We start from the raw sequence: 16,869 nt of genomic DNA on the forward strand, positions 1-16,869 counted from the left end.
TACGTGGCACTGCTGGGTTTGCTGGCCCTTGGAGTGGCTGGGGCCTCAACACAACCGCCCAGCCACTCCTATGACAGTGAGCACGGCACGGTGGGTGTTGGGAACCCTGAGGTGTAAATGTTTGGGAAAGCACATTGTCAGGTGTTAAAACAGTGGACCTAGCAAATACTTTTTCATTCTTATTGTGGGGGAAGAAACTCACTTGGATTTTAGACAGACTTAGCTCTGGGAAACTGACCTATGGGAACAGGAGGTGGTGGCGGGAGCTGTGGTTTCCTGTTGGCCTTCTCGGTCCTCACCTATGGTGGGGAGCCTGGCTAGGAGAGGCACTTGTCCTCCCAGCTTTGGCACAGCAGTGCAGCCCCAGCCTTGCCTGACTGCGACTGCATTTGGTGGGGTGCGTGGAGGACACTCTTGGTCCCCTGGACATTTCTGGCTCTGCCACTGGACAGACTCACACTGGGAGCCGCCTTTCCCTCCACGGGGTCTCTGGCTGCCCTTCCCTCTGCCAGTGTGGCATTCTCTGTAGGTATGGTGGCACCTTCCAGAATGTGTCGGTCAAGCTGCCCATCACACTGAACAAGTTCTTCCAGCCCACGGAGATGGCATCTCAGGACTTCTTCCAGCGCTGGAAGCAGCTGAGCAGGTGAGAGGGCTGCACAGGTGGTGGGGCACAGGCACCATAGCACAGGGCAGTCCTTGTGGCTGGTGTGGCCAGACACCAACCCTGTGCTGTTGCTTGTAGTCCTCAGCAGGAAGTGCAGAACATCTTCAAAGCAAAGCACCCGATGGATACAGAGATCACCAAGGCAAAGGTGAGTGGCCATGCGGGTGTTATCACGGGCACTGTGGTGGCACTGAGGCAGGCATGCTGTGGATTAGCACACATCCTGGTTCCAACTTATTTTGGATAGATCATCGGATTTGGGTCAGCACTCCTTGAAGAAGTCGATCCTAACCCTGCAAACTTTGTGGGCGCTGGCATCATCCACACCAAAACCACCCAGATTGGATGCTTGTTGCGTTTGGAGCCAAATCTGCAAGCTCAGGTCAGACACCTGGAGGAAGCAGAAAGGCTTATGCAGTCCTGCTGCTGCCTGATTTGTGCAGGGTGGGGATCCTAAGTGTGGCTTGTTCAGTGCCAATGGTGTGTATGCTTCTGTGGCCATGGCCCTGTCACACATGCCATGCTCCCTCCTCAGGAAGGGCCTGTGTGCTGCCACGGTACAGCTTCCTGCCCAGCCACTTAACCTTGGCCTCGTGCAGGCCACATGCTCCAGCCAGTGTCCTGCACTGGGGCGCACCATGCATCCATCCTCAGGACAGGTCCATGGTTGGCTTTCTAAGAAGCTGCCAGAGTGTTTTCCACATTGGGGTGTCCACTATCTGAGCCCACGCTGCTTCCAGATGTTCCTGTCCCTCCTGGCCACATAATGGTGGCAGCCTCCAGGCGTGGTGGGCTGGGGGTGGCAGCTGCCTGGGAGGCGCATGTGGCAGCTGGGCCTTGCTGACTTCACTCTCTGTTGCAGATGTACCGGCTCACACTGCGCACAAGCAAGGACACCGTTTCCCAGAGGCTGTGTGACTTACTGTCAGAGCAGTTTTAACCCTGTGCAGGCAGTTGCGTTGTGTGTGTTGTTTCCCTTTGTCTCTGCCACTGTCTTGGTGACCACACTGCACATAGCACTGTTGTGTGAGCATCTCAGCACCGGAGCCTGCACCTGCGCCTCCAGCCTGGGCCCGGGGTGTGGATGGGACACAAAGGGGCCATTGACAGGGACCACAGCAGGCCTGCCTCTCCAAGTGGGGACCTGGATCCGAGAAATTGAGGCAGCCTGTGGTTCAGTCTACAAATTAAAGGGAAATTAGAAGTTTGAATGAAAGTGGGAGTTTTGTTGAGGTTTTATTGAGTACCACTGTCCCTTCCCTGGTCCCAGGAGCTGGAGGTGTGGGACCAGCCCTGGGCTGGACGGTGTGTTCTTGTGGCCAGGTGTGGCACCACTGGACGCTTTCTGGGGCAGGATTTTAAACCTAGGAGTTGGAAACATTTGTATTTTAGTGACTTTTGGCAAAACCACGTGTCTGCTCCATCGACATGGCCATTTCCAGCACAGTCTTCTTGAAGGCTGTTTGTGATGTTTTTACCGTTACGAGTAAACTTGCATTTTGAAGGGTGGGGGGCTCCACGTGGCTCTGGAGGATGTGGACATGGCCCCTTTTTGGCCTTCGAGTGAGAGTGCTGTTCCTATGGTGTACTATCTGTGTCATGCAGGTGTAGAGATGTCCTTGAGGGATGCTTGTGGCTCCTTGCTGGTGGTCCTTTGCGCATCAGCATGATGTTCCCTGGCCCCCTGGTGTTGGTCACAGGCCTGAGTGCTGCAGACCCACACCTGTGCAGCCCCAGCTCGAGTAGGGTGGAGGAGGGAAGCTGAGTCTGGGCAGGAAGTGACAAGGCCAGATGAGGCAGCAGCCCTGAGGGGCGTGCTGCGGGTGCGCTGGAGCCTGTCAGCCCACGCACTTTGGTCTCACAGTCATCCTTGTGCGTGGCGGGAGTATAGGGTGGGGTGAAGTGGCCTCAGGAACCACCACTGGCCTGTGCAGTGTCCAGAGGTGCGCCTAGGCCTGGGCTCCATGCAGGTGAGGCTGGGCAGCGTCATCCTGAGCACACTCTGTGCCGGACACTGTCAGCTCTGGTTCTCTAGGCACAGGTGTGGCCACCCACACCAGCGGCTCCTGGCCCCATCCTCGGGACACTGCTCAAGGTTCCCGAAGCCCCACACTGTGGATCCTATGCTGTTGGCTTCAGAGTATGCAGTCTTCCATCCTGACCCTCTGTGTGTGTGGAGTTGGGTCTGACGCCCTATGCCTTTGTGGCTGTGGCTCACCCCTGGGTGGTCTTGGATCAGAAAGTGCCCCAGGACTTCAGGGGCTGCTGCTGGGGCCCAGCCCTGCCCTCTGCGCATGTGGGGTATCATTCTGCAGTGTGCTCCTCTCCAGAAGAAAATAAACACTAGAGCAGAGCCTGGAGTGTGCGTGCAGTCTTTGCGGGGAGCGTCCTGTGAAGCTCTCAGGTCCACTCTGTGGGTGTCATGCAGTGCTACCCACCTGGCCTATCCTGCAGCACACAGTGGATGCATGTACGTTGGGGCTCAGGAACTGATGTGCCTTTGCTCCACCAGTGTGACTCTGTCCCTGGCCCAGGCTTCCTGGTGTCCCCTGACCCGACTCTGGGCCTCCCTGATGTCCCCAGGCCTGGCTGGGGCTCCCTGGTGTTCCTGGCCTGACTGGGTGTGGCTGCGTTGACTGATGTCTCCAAGGCTGACTCTGGGCATGGAGCCTGGCCAGGCTTCCCAGTGTCCCCTAGGCTGCCTGCTGTGGTGCATGCTTGGCTTCGACTCACTAGCTGCATTGCGCTCTGAAGGCTTCTAGTCCTAGTGCACAGGACAGAGCCCAGGGCTTCCTTCCCCAGGGCACCGTGCTCAGCTGGGCCTGAGTGACCATGGAGGGTTGGGGAGGGCCTCATGATTGTGGACTTCAGCAGGTCCCAAGGCCAGAGGTGGCCTCCTTTCCCATCCAGCCCCCGGGGACAGTTCTGGTGGCGGTGACAGCAGTGCTCACAGACCTCTGCCTCATAAGAGCCAGTTTATTTGGAATCTGCTTGTTGGCAGCAGTAGCTTCCTTGGAAGGTGCAGGTCCTGTGGGCAAAAGGCATCTTGCATCTCCTGTCGTGCTGGTCTTTTCTGTATCTGGTGCTCACCCTGCACAGGTGCCCACACTACCCGACCAGCTCTGTCTCCCTTTCCTGGTCTCTGCTCTGGATCTTGAGGCCTCACCTGGGACCAGGAAGGGGGCCAGAGTGGTGTGGGCAGGGATACCTTCCCTTGTCCTTTGACCCGTGACCCTGTGCCTCTAGTCTCCACAGCGCTGGTGTGCACACACACAGCTGTGGACCACCTGCACGGTGAGCGTGAGCAGCTGGCTGGGTGCGCTGGGGTCTTGACAGGGCAGCAGGAGTTCCTGCATGTAGGAGCTGAGGGGCCAGCAGCAGCTACAGTGGACGTCCAGCTGCTGAGTGGTGATGTTGAAGCTACCAAGAATAGAGAGGGCAGGTGAGATGGCCCAGGGAGCCCAGGGCTGGTTCCTACTGACCGCTGCCCAGATGTGGGGCAGGCCAGCATGGCTGAGTGTGGTGTGGCAGCTAGGACTGCTAGGCCACTCAGCTCACCTGGTGGAGGAGGCACAGGTGCCTTCACAGTGGGTCAGGGTCACGTTGGCGGTGCAGCCCTGGTGGGTGATCTCCTGCTCCTGCTCCCGCACACTGCACAGCTCTGGGGCTGAGGGGCAGAGTTAGGTGGCAGGGTAGACCCCAGATGGTGAGGAGGGGGATGCCCACTGCCCAGCCAGACACAGACCCCGGCCCTGCAGGGCGCAAGGCCCAGGGAACCAAAGCCTGCTGCATGTAGGACCTAGTGAGGGGGAAGGAGAGGACATCCACATCCTGAGAGAGGCTGATGGCGGTGAGGACTCCTTGCTGCCCAGCTGGGGAAAAGGGAGAGGGAGCTTCTTGGCGCTGTGCTCCTGGAAGGGCAAGGTGGGGACCAGGACCCACTCAGCACATAGCAGCTCAGCACAGGGTTACTGGACATTGGGGACAGCACTGTTGGCCTGGCAGATGCCAGTGTGGAACTTGGGTTAAAAAGGTGAAGCAAAGGCTGAGCATGGAGGTTCACACCTATAATCCCAGCACTCGGAGGCTAAGGCAGGAGAATGTTAAGTGCAAAACCAGCCTGGGCAATTTAGTGAAACCCTCTCTTAAAAGGGCTGAGGATGTAGCTCGGGCCCTGTTTTCAATCCCTAGTTCTTCAAAATTAAATTTATTAACCAGTAATGAAAAGTTAAAAGATCCTGGAGCAGAAATGATATTCTGTTCTGTGTGTCTCTCTGACGGGGGTTCACCCTGCCCTTCTACAAAGGGTGGGGAGGGAACAGGTATTGAGGGAGGCCCCCTGTCCCCTTGGGCTCCTATTCTAGCCGACTCCCCAAGGTTACTTCCTTAGGAAACAGCCTGCTCCCCAGCTCTCATCTCCAGCAGTGACAAGCCCTCTGCCCTGATGGCACCAGGGGAAGCCCAGGGTGCTGAGGGGAGCGCAGCCCCAAGGAATACTAGACAGGGCAGGCAGGAGCTGCAACCTACAGTGAGTGCTCACTGGGGAGGGCTGTGACGCCTGTGCTGAGCCCGCACCTAACACCTGCTGTCCTGTCCTCTCACCTCCAGAGGAAAATGACACTCCTTGAGCCTGGGGGCCCTCCGGTGCTCTGAGCGCCCCATGGGCCCAGTGGGCAAGGCTTCTTGGGGGAGGTGGTAGTGCCAGCAGGGGTCATGACTGCAGGATTGAGGTCAAGGGCAGGAGAGAACCGGGAGTGAGGCCCAGGTGCCGAGGCTGGGCAGAGCAGGCACTCCTGTGGACTGGAGCTCAGCTGGCCTGAGCTGGGCTCAGGAGAGGACAAACAGGCTGCAGCAGGGAGAGTGCAGGCCCAGAGGGACAAGAAGAGTTAGAGCCCCTGGGATGAGATGGTGCAGTGCTCTCCAGAGCTAGGAGGACACCACTCACCTGAAGAAACTGTGGGAGCTGTCACCAGAGAGGATACCCGGGGGCTGAGGGTGGACAGAAGTTCCAGGGTGGTGGACGAGGATGTATGTGAAGCAGCTGGGCTGGACAGGAGTGTGGATGTGGGCAGCTGGGTGGGCCCAGGGTGCCTGGTGGTGAGGTTGGTGGATGGAGAGTGTGGGGAGGATATTGTCCCCAAGGTTGAGGACATTGGGCCAGACACAGGGGGCGTGGTGGTAAGAAGGGTAACCTGGGAAGTGGTGGCCTGAGAGGAGAGAGTGGAGGGCATGGCGACCTGGGATGTGGTCCTGGACGTGGACAGAGATGCTGTGCTGGAGGCTGGGGAAGGGGACATGTGCACAGTGGATGTGGTGGACAGGGGAGAGAGGACAGGCAACGTGATAGATGGCAAGATGGAGGGAGGCAGAGGAGAAGGAAGGGGAGAAAGAGACACGGAAAGGGATGATGATGTGGATCCTGTGGGAAATGGGGAAGGAGGGGCCGTGCTGGTAGTGAGAAGGGACTGAGGAGCAGCCCCAGGAGAGGATGAGGGTGGCGTGGAGCACGAGGAGGTACAGGGAGATGGGGAGGTGGATGAGGGAGGGGTACGGAAGGGGGGTGAGGTTTCTGGGGGAAGGGTAGAGGAATATGGAAAATCGGTAGGGGGAACAGAAGTGCTTGAAGGGCCAGGGTATGGAGTCTGTGGGGTTGCAAGAGATGATGGGAAGGGATGGAAACTGGAGCTGAGGGGCCTAGAGGAGGGAAGGCTACTGACAAAGGAGGATGTGTGCATGTGGGTGGTAGCCGTGGTGATTGGGGTCAGCCTAGGGGATGAGTGTGAAATGCCAGTACTGATGACCATCGTGGCTGGCAGAGTATTAGTAGGGGACACAGAAGAGAATGTGGGTGGACTGGTTGGGGTACTGGGACTGTGAGAAGTTGGGGAAACCAAGGTCATGGTTACTGCTGGGGTCTCACTACGTGTGGTCTGGGGATGAGGTGTGCTTGGAAAGTTACTGATGGTCATGAGGGATGTTCCTGACATGGGGATTGTGTTATGTGGAGTGTGCGAGACTGAGAGCGTGGAAGGCAGACGTGTAGAGACTGCAGTGGGGGCACTGCTGCTGATGCCAGCCGTAGTGTGGGCCTGTGTATGGGTTTCCGTACCGGTGGGGTGGGAGGTGACAGTGGCTGAAAGGGAAGGTCGTGTCGCATGGACTGGTGATGTCCTGGCTGTGCTGAGTGACGTGGGGACCTGGGTAGTGGCACTGGTGGTCATGGTTGTGGGTGCAGTGGAGTGTGTGGTTGTAGTCACCATGGAGGCTGGCTGTGTGGTACCAGTTGGCCTCACAGTGGATGCAGAGGAGACTGTGTGTGTGCTGGGCGGTGTCCTCTGCGAGGTGGGTGATACCACGGCTGTTGTGAGTGTCGGAGATGCACTGGGAGATGGGGTCTGTGTTCTGGAAGTTGTTGGAAAGTTGGTGGTGGTCTTGAGGGATGTTTCTGAGGTGGAGCCTGTGGTGTGCAGCGTGTGGGAGACTGAGAGCGTGGAAGGTGTGTGAGTAGAGACTGGAGTGCTGGCCCTGGTGAGTGTGGAAGAAGTGGTATGGGTTTCTGTACTGGTGGGGTAGGAGATGATGGTGGGTGATAGGGAAAATGTGGATTCCCGGTGTGGTGTGGAGGAAGGTTGTGTCACGTGTATTGGTGATGTCCTGGCTGTGCTGAGTGACGTGGGGACCTGGCTGGTGGCACTGGTGGTCATGGTTATTGGTGGAGTGGAGGGTGTGGTTTTAGTATTCATGGAGGCTGGTTGTTTGGTACCAGTTGTCCTCATGGTGGAAGCAGAGGAGACTGTGTGTGTGCTGGGCGGTGTCCTCTGCGAGGTGGGTGATACCACGGCTGTTGTGAGTGTCGGAGATATACTGGGAGATGGGGTCTGTGTTCTGGAAGTTGTTGGAAAGTTGGTGGTGGTCTTGAGGGATGTTTCTGAGGTGGAGCCTGTGGTGTGCAGCGTGTGGGAGACTGAGAGCGTGGAAGGTGTGTGAGTAGAGACTGGAGTGCTGGCCCTGGTGAGTGTGGAAGAAGTGGTATGGGTTTCTGTACTGGTGGGGTAGGAGATGATGGTGGGTGATAGGGAAAATGTGGATTCCCGGTGTGGTGTGGAGGAAGGTTGTGTCACGTGTATTGGTGATGTCCTGGCTGTGCTGAGTGACGTGGGGACCTGGCTGGTGGCACTGGTGGTCATGGTTATTGGTGGAGTGGAGGGTGTGGTTTTAGTATTCATGGAGGCTGGTTGTTTGGTACCAGTTGTCCTCATGGTGGAAGCAGAGGAGACTGTGTGTGTGCTGGGCGGTGTCCTCTGCGAGGTGGGTGATACCACGGCTGTTGTGAGTGTCGGAGATATACTGGGAGATGGGGTCTGTGTTCCGGAAGTGGTTGGAAAGTTGGTGGTGGTCTTGAGGGATGTTCCTGAGGTGGAGCCTGTGGTGTGTGGAGCGTGGGAGACTGAGAGCGTGGAAGGTGTGTGAGTCGAGAATGGAGTGCTGGCCCTGGTGGGTGTGGAAGATGTGGTATGGGCCATCGTGGTATGGGTTTCTGTACTGGTGGGGTGGGAGGTGACAGTGGGTGAAAGGGAAGATGTGGATTCCCGGTGTGGTGTGGAGGAAGGTTGTGTGACGTGGACTGGTGATGTCCTGGCTGTGCTGAGTGACGTGGGGACCTGAGTTGTGGCACTGGTGGTCATAGTTATGGGTGGAGTGGAGTGTGTGGCTGTAGTCACCATGGTGGTTGACTGTGTGGTACTAGTTGGCCTCATGGTGGATGCAGAGGAGACTGTGTGTGTGCTGGGCGGTGTCCTCTGGGAGGTGGGTGATACTACGGCTGTTGTGAGTGTTGGAGATACAGTGGGAGATGAGGTCTGTGATCTGGAAGTTGTTGGAAAGTTGGTGGTGGTCTTGAGGGATGTTCCTGAGGTGGAGCCTGTGGTGTGTGGAGTGTGGGAGACTGAGAGCGTGGAAGGTGTGTGAGTCGAGAATGGAGTGCTGGCCCTGGTGGGTATGGAAGATGTGGTATGGGCCATCGTGGTATGGGTTTCTGTACTGGTGGGGTGGGAGGTGACAGTGGGTGAAAGGGAAGATGTGGATTCCCGGTGTGGTGTGGAGGAAGGTTGTGTGACGTGGACTGGTGATGTCCTGGCTGTGCTGAGTGACGTGGGGACCTGGGTTGTGGCACTGGTGGTCATAGTTATGGGTGGAGTGGAGTGTGTGGCTGTAGTCACCATGGTGGTTGACTGTGTGGTACTAGTTGGCCTCATGGTGGATGCAGAGGAGACTGTGTGTGTGCTGGGCGGTGTCCTCTGGGAGGTGGGTGATACTACGGCTGTTGTGAGTGTTGGAGATACAGTGGGAGATGAGGTCTGTGATCTGGAAGTTGTTGGAAAGTTGGTGGTGGTCTTGAGGGATGTTCCTGAGGTGGAGCCTGTGGTGTGTGGAGTGTGGGAGACTGAGAGCGTGGAAGGTGTGTGAGTCGAGAATGGAGTGCTGGCCCTGGTGGGTATGGAAGATGTGGTATGGGCCATCGTGGTATGGGTTTCTGTACTGGTGGGGTGGGAGGTGACAGTGGGTGAAAGGGAAGATGTGGATTCCCGGTGTGGTGTGGAGGAAGGTTGTGTCACGTGGACTGGTGATGTCCTGGCTGTGCTGAGTGACGTGGGGACCTGGGTTGTGGCACTGGTGGTCATGGTTATGGGTGTAGTGGAGTGTGTGGTTGTAGTCACCATGGTGGCTGGCTGTGTGGTACTAGTTGGCCTCATGGTGGAGGCAGAGGAGACTGTGTGTGTGCTGGGCGGTGTCCTCTGCGAGGTGGGTGATACCACGGCTGTTGTGAGTGTCGGAGATACACTGGGAGATGGGGTCTGTGTTCCGGAAGTGGTTGGAAAGTTGGTGGTGGTCTTGAGGGATGTTCCTGAGGTGGAGCCTGTGGTGTGTGGAGCGTGGGAGACTGAGAGCGTGGAAGGTGTGTGAGTCGAGAATGGAGTGCTGGCCCTGGTGGGTATGGAAGATGTGGTATGGGCCATCGTGGTATGGGTTTCTGTACTGGTGGGGTGGGAGGTGACAGTGGGTGAAAGGGAAGATGTGGATTCCCGGTGTGGTGTGGAGGAAGGTTGTGTGACGTGGACTGGTGATGTCCTGGCTGTGCTGAGTGACGTGGGGACCTGGGTTGTGGCACTGGTGGTCATAGTTATGGGTGGAGTGGAGTGTGTGGCTGTAGTCACCATGGTGGTTGACTGTGTGGTACTAGTTGGCCTCATGGTGGATGCAGAGGAGACTGTGTGTGTGCTGGGCGGTGTCCTCTGGGAGGTGGGTGATACTACGGCTGTTGTGAGTGTTGGAGATACAGTGGGAGATGAGGTCTGTGATCTGGAAGTTGTTGGAAAGTTGGTGGTGGTCTTGAGGGATGTTCCTGAGGTGGAGCCTGTGGTGTGTGGAGTGTGGGAGACTGAGAGCGTGGAAGGTGTGTGAGTCGAGAATGGAGTGCTGGCCCTGGTGGGTATGGAAGATGTGGTATGGGCCATCGTGGTATGGGTTTCTGTACTGGTGGGGTGGGAGGTGACAGTGGGTGAAAGGGAAGATGTGGATTCCCGGTGTGGTGTGGAGGAAGGTTGTGTCACGTGGACTGGTGATGTCCTGGCTGTGCTGAGTGACGTGGGGACCTGGGTTGTGGCACTGGTGGTCATAATTATGGGTGGAGTGGAGTGTGTGGTTGTAGTCACCATGGTGGCTGTCTGTGTGGTACTAGTTGGCCTCATGGTGGAGGCAGAGGAGACTGTGTGTGTGCTGGGCGGTGTCCTCTGCGAGGTGGGTGATACCACGGCTGTTGTGAGTGTCGGAGATGCACTGGGAGATGGGATCTGTGTTCTGGAAGTTGTTGGAAAGTTGGTGGTGGTCTTGAGGGATGTTTCTGAGGTGGAGCCTGTGGTGTGCAGCGTGTGGGAGACTGAGAGCGTGGAAGGTGTGTGAGTCGAGAATGGAGTGCTGGCCCTGGTGGTCATGGAAGACGTGGTATGGGCCATCGTGGTATGGGTTTCTGTACTGGTGGGGTGGGAGGTGACAGTGGGTGAAAGGGAAGATGTGGATTCCCGCTGGAAGTGGTTGGAAGGTTGTGTGACGTGGACTGGTGATGTCCTGGCAGTTCTGAGTGTCGTGGGGACCTGGCTGGTGGCACTGGTGGTCATGGTTATTGGTGGAGTGGAGGGTGTGGTTTTAGTAATCATGGATGGAAGTTGTTGGAAAGTTGGTGGTGGTCTTGAGGGATGTTTCTGAGGTGGAGCCTGTGGTGTGCAGCGTGTGGGAGACTGAGAGCGTGGAAGGTGTGTGAGTAGAGACTGGAGTGCTGGCCCTGGTGAGTGTGGAAGAAGTGGTATGGGTTTCTGTACTGGTGGGGTAGGAGATGATGGTGGGTGATAGGGAAAATGTGGATTCCCGGTGTGGTGTGGAGGAAGGTTGTGTCACGTGTATTGGTGATGTCCTGGCTGTGCTGAGTGACGTGGGGACCTGGCTGGTGGCACTGGTGGTCATGGTTATTGGTGGAGTGGAGGGTGTGGTTTTAGTATTCATGGAGGCTGGTTGTTTGGTACCAGTTGTCCTCATGGTGGAAGGAGAGGAGACTGTGTATGTGCTGGGCGGTGTCCTCTGAGAGGTGGGTGAATATAAGGCTGTTGTGAGTGTCGGAGATATACTGGGTGTTGGGGTCTGTGTTCCGGAAGTGGTTGGAAAGTTGGTGGTGGTCTTGAGGGATGTTCCTGAGGTGGAGCCTGTGGTGTGTGGAGCGTGGGAGACTGAGAGCGTGGAAGGTGTGTGAGTCGAGAATGGAGTGCTGGCCCTGGTGGGTGTGGAAGATGTGGTATGGGTTTCTGTACTGGTGGGGTGGGAGGTGACAGTGGGTGAAAGGGAAGATGTGGATTCCCGGTGTGGTGTGGAGGAAGGTTGTGTCACGTGTATTGGTGATGTCCTGGCTGTGCTGAGTGACGTGGGGACCTGGCTGGTGGCACTGGTGGTCATGGTTATTGGTGGAGTGGAGGGGGTGGTTTTAGTATTCATGGAGGCTGGTTGTTTGGTACCAGTTGTCCTCATGGTGGAAGCAGAGGAGACTGTGTGTGTGCTGGGTGGTGTCCTCTGAGAGGTGGGTGATACCACGGCTGTTGTGAGTGTTGGAGATATACTGGGTGTTGGGGTCTGTGTTCCGGAAGTGGTTGGAAAGTTGGTGGTGGTCTTGAGGGATGTTCCTGAGGTGGAGCCTGTGGTGTGTGGAGCGTGGGAGACTGAGAACGTGGAAGGTGTGTGAGTCGAGAATGGAGTGCTGGCCCTGGTGGGTATGGAAGATGTGGTATGGGCCATCGTGGTATGGGTTTCTGTACTGGTGGGGTGGGAGGTGACAGTGGGTGAAAGGGAAGATGTGGATTCCCGGTGTGGTGTGGAGGAAGGTTGTGTGACGTGGACTGGTGATGTCCTGGCTGTGCTGAGTGACGTGGGGACCTGAGTTGTGGCACTGGTGGTCATAGTTATGGGTGGAGTGGAGTGTGTGGCTGTAGTCACCATGGTGGTTGACTGTGTGGTACTAGTTGGCCTCATGGTGGAGGCAGAGGAGACTGTGTGTGTGCTGGGCGGTGTCCTCTGGGAGGTGGGTGATACTACGGCTGTTGTGAGTGTTGGAGATACAGTGGGAGATGAGGTCTGTGATCTGGAAGTTGTTGGAAAGTTGGTGGTGGTCTTGAGGGATGTTCCTGAGGTGGAGCCTGTGGTGTGTGGAGTGTGGGAGACTGAGAGCGTGGAAGGTGTGTGAGTCGAGAATGGAGTGCTGGCCCTGGTGGGTATGGAAGATGTGGTATGGGCCATCGTGGTATGGGTTTCTGTACTGGTGGGGTGGGAGGTGACAGTGGGTGAAAGGGAAGATGTGGATTCCCGGTGTGGTGTGGAGGAAGGTTGTGTGACGTGGACTGGTGATGTCCTGGCTGTGCTGAGTGACGTGGGGACCTGAGTTGTGGCACTGGTGGTCATAGTTATGGGTGGAGTGGAGTGTGTGGCTGTAGTCACCATGGTGGTTGACTGTGTGGTACTAGTTGGCCTCATGGTGGAGGCAGAGGAGACTGTGTGTGTGCTGGGCGGTGTCCTCTGGGAGGTGGGTGATACTACGGCTGTTGTGAGTGTTGGAGATACAGTGGGAGATGAGGTCTGTGATCTGGAAGTTGTTGGAAAGTTGGTGGTGGTCTTGAGGGATGTTCCTGAGGTGGAGCCTGTGGTGTGTGGAGTGTGGGAGACTGAGAGCGTGGAAGGTGTGTGAGTCGAGAATGGAGTGCTGGCCCTGGTGGGTATGGAAGATGTGGTATGGGCCATCGTGGTATGGGTTTCTGTACTGGTGGGGTGGGAGGTGACAGTGGGTGAAAGGGAAGATGTGGATTCCCGGTGTGGTGTGGAGGAAGGTTGTGTGACGTGGACTGGTGATGTCCTGGCTGTGCTGAGTGACGTGGGGACCTGAGTTGTGGCACTGGTGGTCATAGTTATGGGTGGAGTGGAGTGTGTGGCTGTAGTCACCATGGTGGTTGACTGTGTGGTACTAGTTGGCCTCATGGTGGAGGCAGAGGAGACTGTGTGTGTGCTGGGCGGTGTCCTCTGGGAGGTGGGTGATACTACGGCTGTTGTGAGTGTTGGAGATACAGTGGGAGATGAGGTCTGTGTTCTGGAAGTTGTTGGAAAGTTGGTGGTGGTCTTGAGGGATGTTCCTGAGGTGGAGCCTGTGGTGTGTGGAGTGTGGGAGACTGAGAGCGTGGAAGGTGTGTGAGTCGAGAATGGAGTGCTGGCCCTGGTGGGTATGGAAGATGTGGTATGGGCCATCGTGGTATGGGTTTCTGTACTGGTGGGGTGGGAGGTGACAGTGGGTGAAAGGGAAGATGTGGATTCCTGGTGGGGTGTGGAGGAAGGTTGTGTCACGTGGACTGGTGATGTCCTGGCTGTGCTGAGTGACGTGGGGACCTGGGTTGTGGCACTGGTGGTCATGGTTATGGGTGTAGTGGAGTGTGTGGTTGTAGTCACCATGGTGGCTGGCTGTGTGGTACTAGTTGGCCTCATGGTGGAGGCAGAGGAGACTGTGTGTGTGCTGGGCGGTGTCCTCTGCGAGGTGGGTGATACCACGGCTGTTGTGAGTGTCGGAGATGCACTGGGAGATGGGGTCTGTGTTCCGGAAGTGGTTGGAAAGTTGGTGGTGGTCTTGAGGGATGTTCCTGAGGTGGAGCCTGTGGTGTGCGGAGTGTGGGAGACTGAGAGCGTGGAAGGTGTGTGAGTCGAGACTGGAGTGCTGGCCCTGGTGGGTGTGGAAGACGTGGTATGGGTTTCTGTACTGGTGGGGTAGGAGATGGTGGTGGGTGATAGGGAAAATGTGGATTCCCGGTGTGGTGTGGAGGAAGGTTGTGTCACGTGTATTGGTGATGTCCTGGCTGTGCTGAGTGTCGTGGGGACCTGGCTGGTGGCACTGGTGGTCATGGTTATTGGTGGAGTGGAGGGGGTGGTTTTAGTAATCATGGAGGCTGGTTGTTTGGTACCAGTTGTCCTCATGGTGGAAGGAGAGGAGACTGTGTATGTGCTGGGCGGTGTCCTCTGAGAGGTGGGTGAATATAAGGCTGTTGTGAGTGTCGGAGATATACTGGGTGTTGGGGTCTGTGTTCCGGAAGTGGTTGGAAAGTTGGTGGTGGTCTTGAGGGATGTTTCTGAGGAGGAGCCTGTGGTGTGTGGAGCGTGGGAGACTGAGAGTGTGGAAGGTGTGTGAGTCGAGACTGGAGTGCTGGCCCTGGTGAGTGTGGAAGACGTGGTATGGGTTTCTGTACTGGTGGGGTGGGAGGTGATGTTGGGTGAAAGGGAAGATGTGGATTCCTGGTGGGGTGTGGATGAAGGTTGTGTCACGTGGACTGGTGATGTCCTGGCTGTGCTGAGTGACGTGGGGAGCTGGGTAGTGGCACTGGTGGTCATAGTTATGGGTGGAGTGGAGTGTGTGGCTGTAGTCACCATGGTGGTTGACTGTGTGGTACTAGTTGGCCTCATGGTGGAGGCAGAGGAGACTGTGTGTGTGCTGGGCGGTGTCCTCTGGGAGGTGGGTGATACTACGGCTGTTGTGAGTGTTGGAGATACAGTGGGAGACGAGGTCTGTGATCTGGAAGTTGTTGGAAAGTTGGTGGTGGTCTTGAGAGATGTTCCTGAGGTGGAGCCTGTGGTGCGTGGAGCGTGGGAGACTGCGAGTGTGGAAGGTGTGTTAGTAGAGAATGGAGTGCTGGCCCTGGTGGGCATGGAAGATGTGGTATGGGCCATCGTGGTATGTGTTTCTGTACTGGTGGAGTGGGATGTGACAGTGGGTGAAAGGGAAGGTGTGGATTTGTGATGGGGTGTGGAGGAAGGTTGTGTCACGTGTATTGGTGATGTCCTGGCTGTGCTGAGTGACGTGGGGACCTGGGTTGTGGCACTGGTGGTCATGGTTATGGGTGTAGTGGAGTGTGTGGTTGTAGTCACCATGGTGGCTGGCTGTGTGGTACTAGTTGGCTTCATGGTGGAGGCAGAGGAGACTGTGTGTGTGCTGGGCGGTGTCCTCTGAGAGGTGAGTGACACCACGGCTGTTGTGAGTGTTGGAGATACACTGGGTGTTGAGGCCTGTGTGCTGGAAGTGGTTGGAAAGTTGGTGGCGGTCTTGAGGGATGTTCCTGCGGTGGAGCCTGTGGTGTGCGGAGTGTGGGAGACTGAGAGCGTGGAAGGGGTGTGAGGCGAGAATGGAGGGCTGGCCCTGGTGGGTATGGAAGACGTGGTATCGGTTTCTGTACTGGTGGGGTGGGAGGTCACAGTGGGTGAAAGGGAACATGTGGATTCCTGGTGGGGTGTGGAGGAAGGTTGTGTCACGTGGACTGGTAATGTCCTGGCTGTGCTGAGTGACGTGGAAGGTGTGTGAGTCGAGAATGGAGTGCTGGCCCTGGTGGGTATGGAAGACGTGGTATCGGTTTCTGTACTGGTGGGGTGGGAGGTCACAGTGGGTGAAAGGGAACATGTGGATTCCTGGTGGGGTGTGGAGGAAGGTTGTGTCACGTGGACTGGTAATGTCCTGGCTGTGCTGAGTGACGTGGAAGGTGTGTGAGTCGAGAATGGAGTGCTGGCCCTGGTGGGTATGGAAGACGTGGTATCGGTTTCTGTACTGGTGGGGTGGGAGGTCACAGTGGGTGAAAGGGAACATGTGGATTCCTGGTGGGGTGTGGAGGAAGGTTGTGTCACGTGGACTGGTAATGTCCTGGCTGTGCTGAGTGACGTGGAAGGTGTGTGAGTCGAGAATGGAGTGCTGGCCCTGGTGGGTATGGAAGACGTGGTATCGGTTTCTGTACTGGTGGGGTGGGAGGTCACAGTGGGTGAAAGGGAACATGTGGATTCCTGGTGGGGTGTGGAGGAAGGTTGTGTCACGTGGACTGGTAATGTCCTGGCTGTGCTGAGTGACGTGGAAGGTGTGTGAGTCGAGAATGGAGTGCTGGCCCTGGTGGGTATGGAAGACGTGGTATCGGTTTCTGTACTGGTGGGGTGGGAGGTCACAGTGGGTGAAAGGGAACATGTGGATTCCTGGTGGGGTGTGGAGGAAGGTTGTGTCACGTGGACTGGTAATGTCCTGGCTGTGCTGAGTGACGTGGAAGGTGTGTGAGTCGAGAATGGAGTGCTGGCCCTGGTGGGTATGGAAGACGTGGTATCGGTTTCTGTACTGGTGGGGTGGGAGGTCACAGTGGGTGAAAGGGAACATGTGGATTCCTGGTGGGGTGTGGAGGAAGGTTGTGTCACGTGGACTGGTAATGTCCTGGCTGTGCTGAGTGACGTGGAAGGTGTGTGAGTAGAGACTGGAGTGCTGGCCCTGGTGGGTATGGAAGACGTGGTATGGGCCATCGTGGTATGGGTGTCTGTTCTGGTGGGGTAGGAGATGACGGTGGGTGATAGGGAAAATGTGGATTCCTGGTGGGGTGTGGAGGAAGGTTGTGTCACGTGGACTGGTAATGTCCTGGCTGTGCTGAGTGACGTGGGGACCTGGGTTGTGGCACTGGTGGTCATGGTTATTGGAGACTGGTAATCTGTGCTGAGTGACGTGGGGACCTGGGTTGTGGCACTGGTGGTCATGGTTATTGGTGGAGTGGAGTGTGTGGTTGTAGTAACCAGTGTGACTGGCTGTGTGGTACCAGTTGGCCTCATGGCTCATGGTG

At 56.8% G+C, this 16,869-nt stretch overlaps 2 protein-coding genes across 7 annotated transcripts in view; one reads left to right on the top strand and one right to left on the bottom strand.

Annotated features, from left to right (window-relative positions):
• Ap2a2 (adaptor related protein complex 2 subunit alpha 2) overlaps positions 1-1,878 on the top strand; it is a 36,709-nt gene extending 34,831 nt beyond the window's left edge. For both annotated transcript variants that reach the window (XM_010640381.1, XM_010640382.1), the window contains exons 19-22: positions 530-646; positions 746-815; positions 915-1,049; positions 1,530-1,878. In XM_010640381.1, coding sequence (XP_010638683.1) covers positions 530-646; positions 746-815; positions 915-1,049; positions 1,530-1,607 — 400 coding nt within the window. In that variant the 3' untranslated portion in view covers positions 1,608-1,878. The remainder of the gene's footprint in view (positions 1-529; positions 647-745; positions 816-914; positions 1,050-1,529) is intronic.
• Positions 1,879-3,291: 1,413 nt separating this feature from the next.
• Positions 3,292-16,869, bottom strand: part of Muc6 (mucin 6, oligomeric mucus/gel-forming) — a 30,505-nt gene continuing 16,927 nt past the window's right edge. For all 5 annotated transcript variants that reach the window (XM_033764041.1, XM_033764038.1, XM_033764040.1 and 2 more), the window contains 2 exons: positions 4,226-4,334; positions 3,292-4,087 (listed from right to left, as the gene is read on the bottom strand). In XM_033764041.1, the coding sequence (XP_033619932.1) occupies positions 3,910-4,087; positions 4,226-4,334 (287 nt within the window). In that variant the 3' untranslated portion in view covers positions 3,292-3,909. The remainder of the gene's footprint in view (positions 4,088-4,225; positions 4,335-16,869) is intronic.

Source organism: Fukomys damarensis, unplaced genomic scaffold, assembly GCF_012274545.1.
Source record: "Fukomys damarensis isolate Sample0158 unplaced genomic scaffold, DMR_v1.0_HiC HiC_scaffold_16, whole genome shotgun sequence".
In the NCBI taxonomy this organism is placed as follows: Eukaryota; Metazoa; Chordata; class Mammalia; order Rodentia; family Bathyergidae; genus Fukomys; species Fukomys damarensis.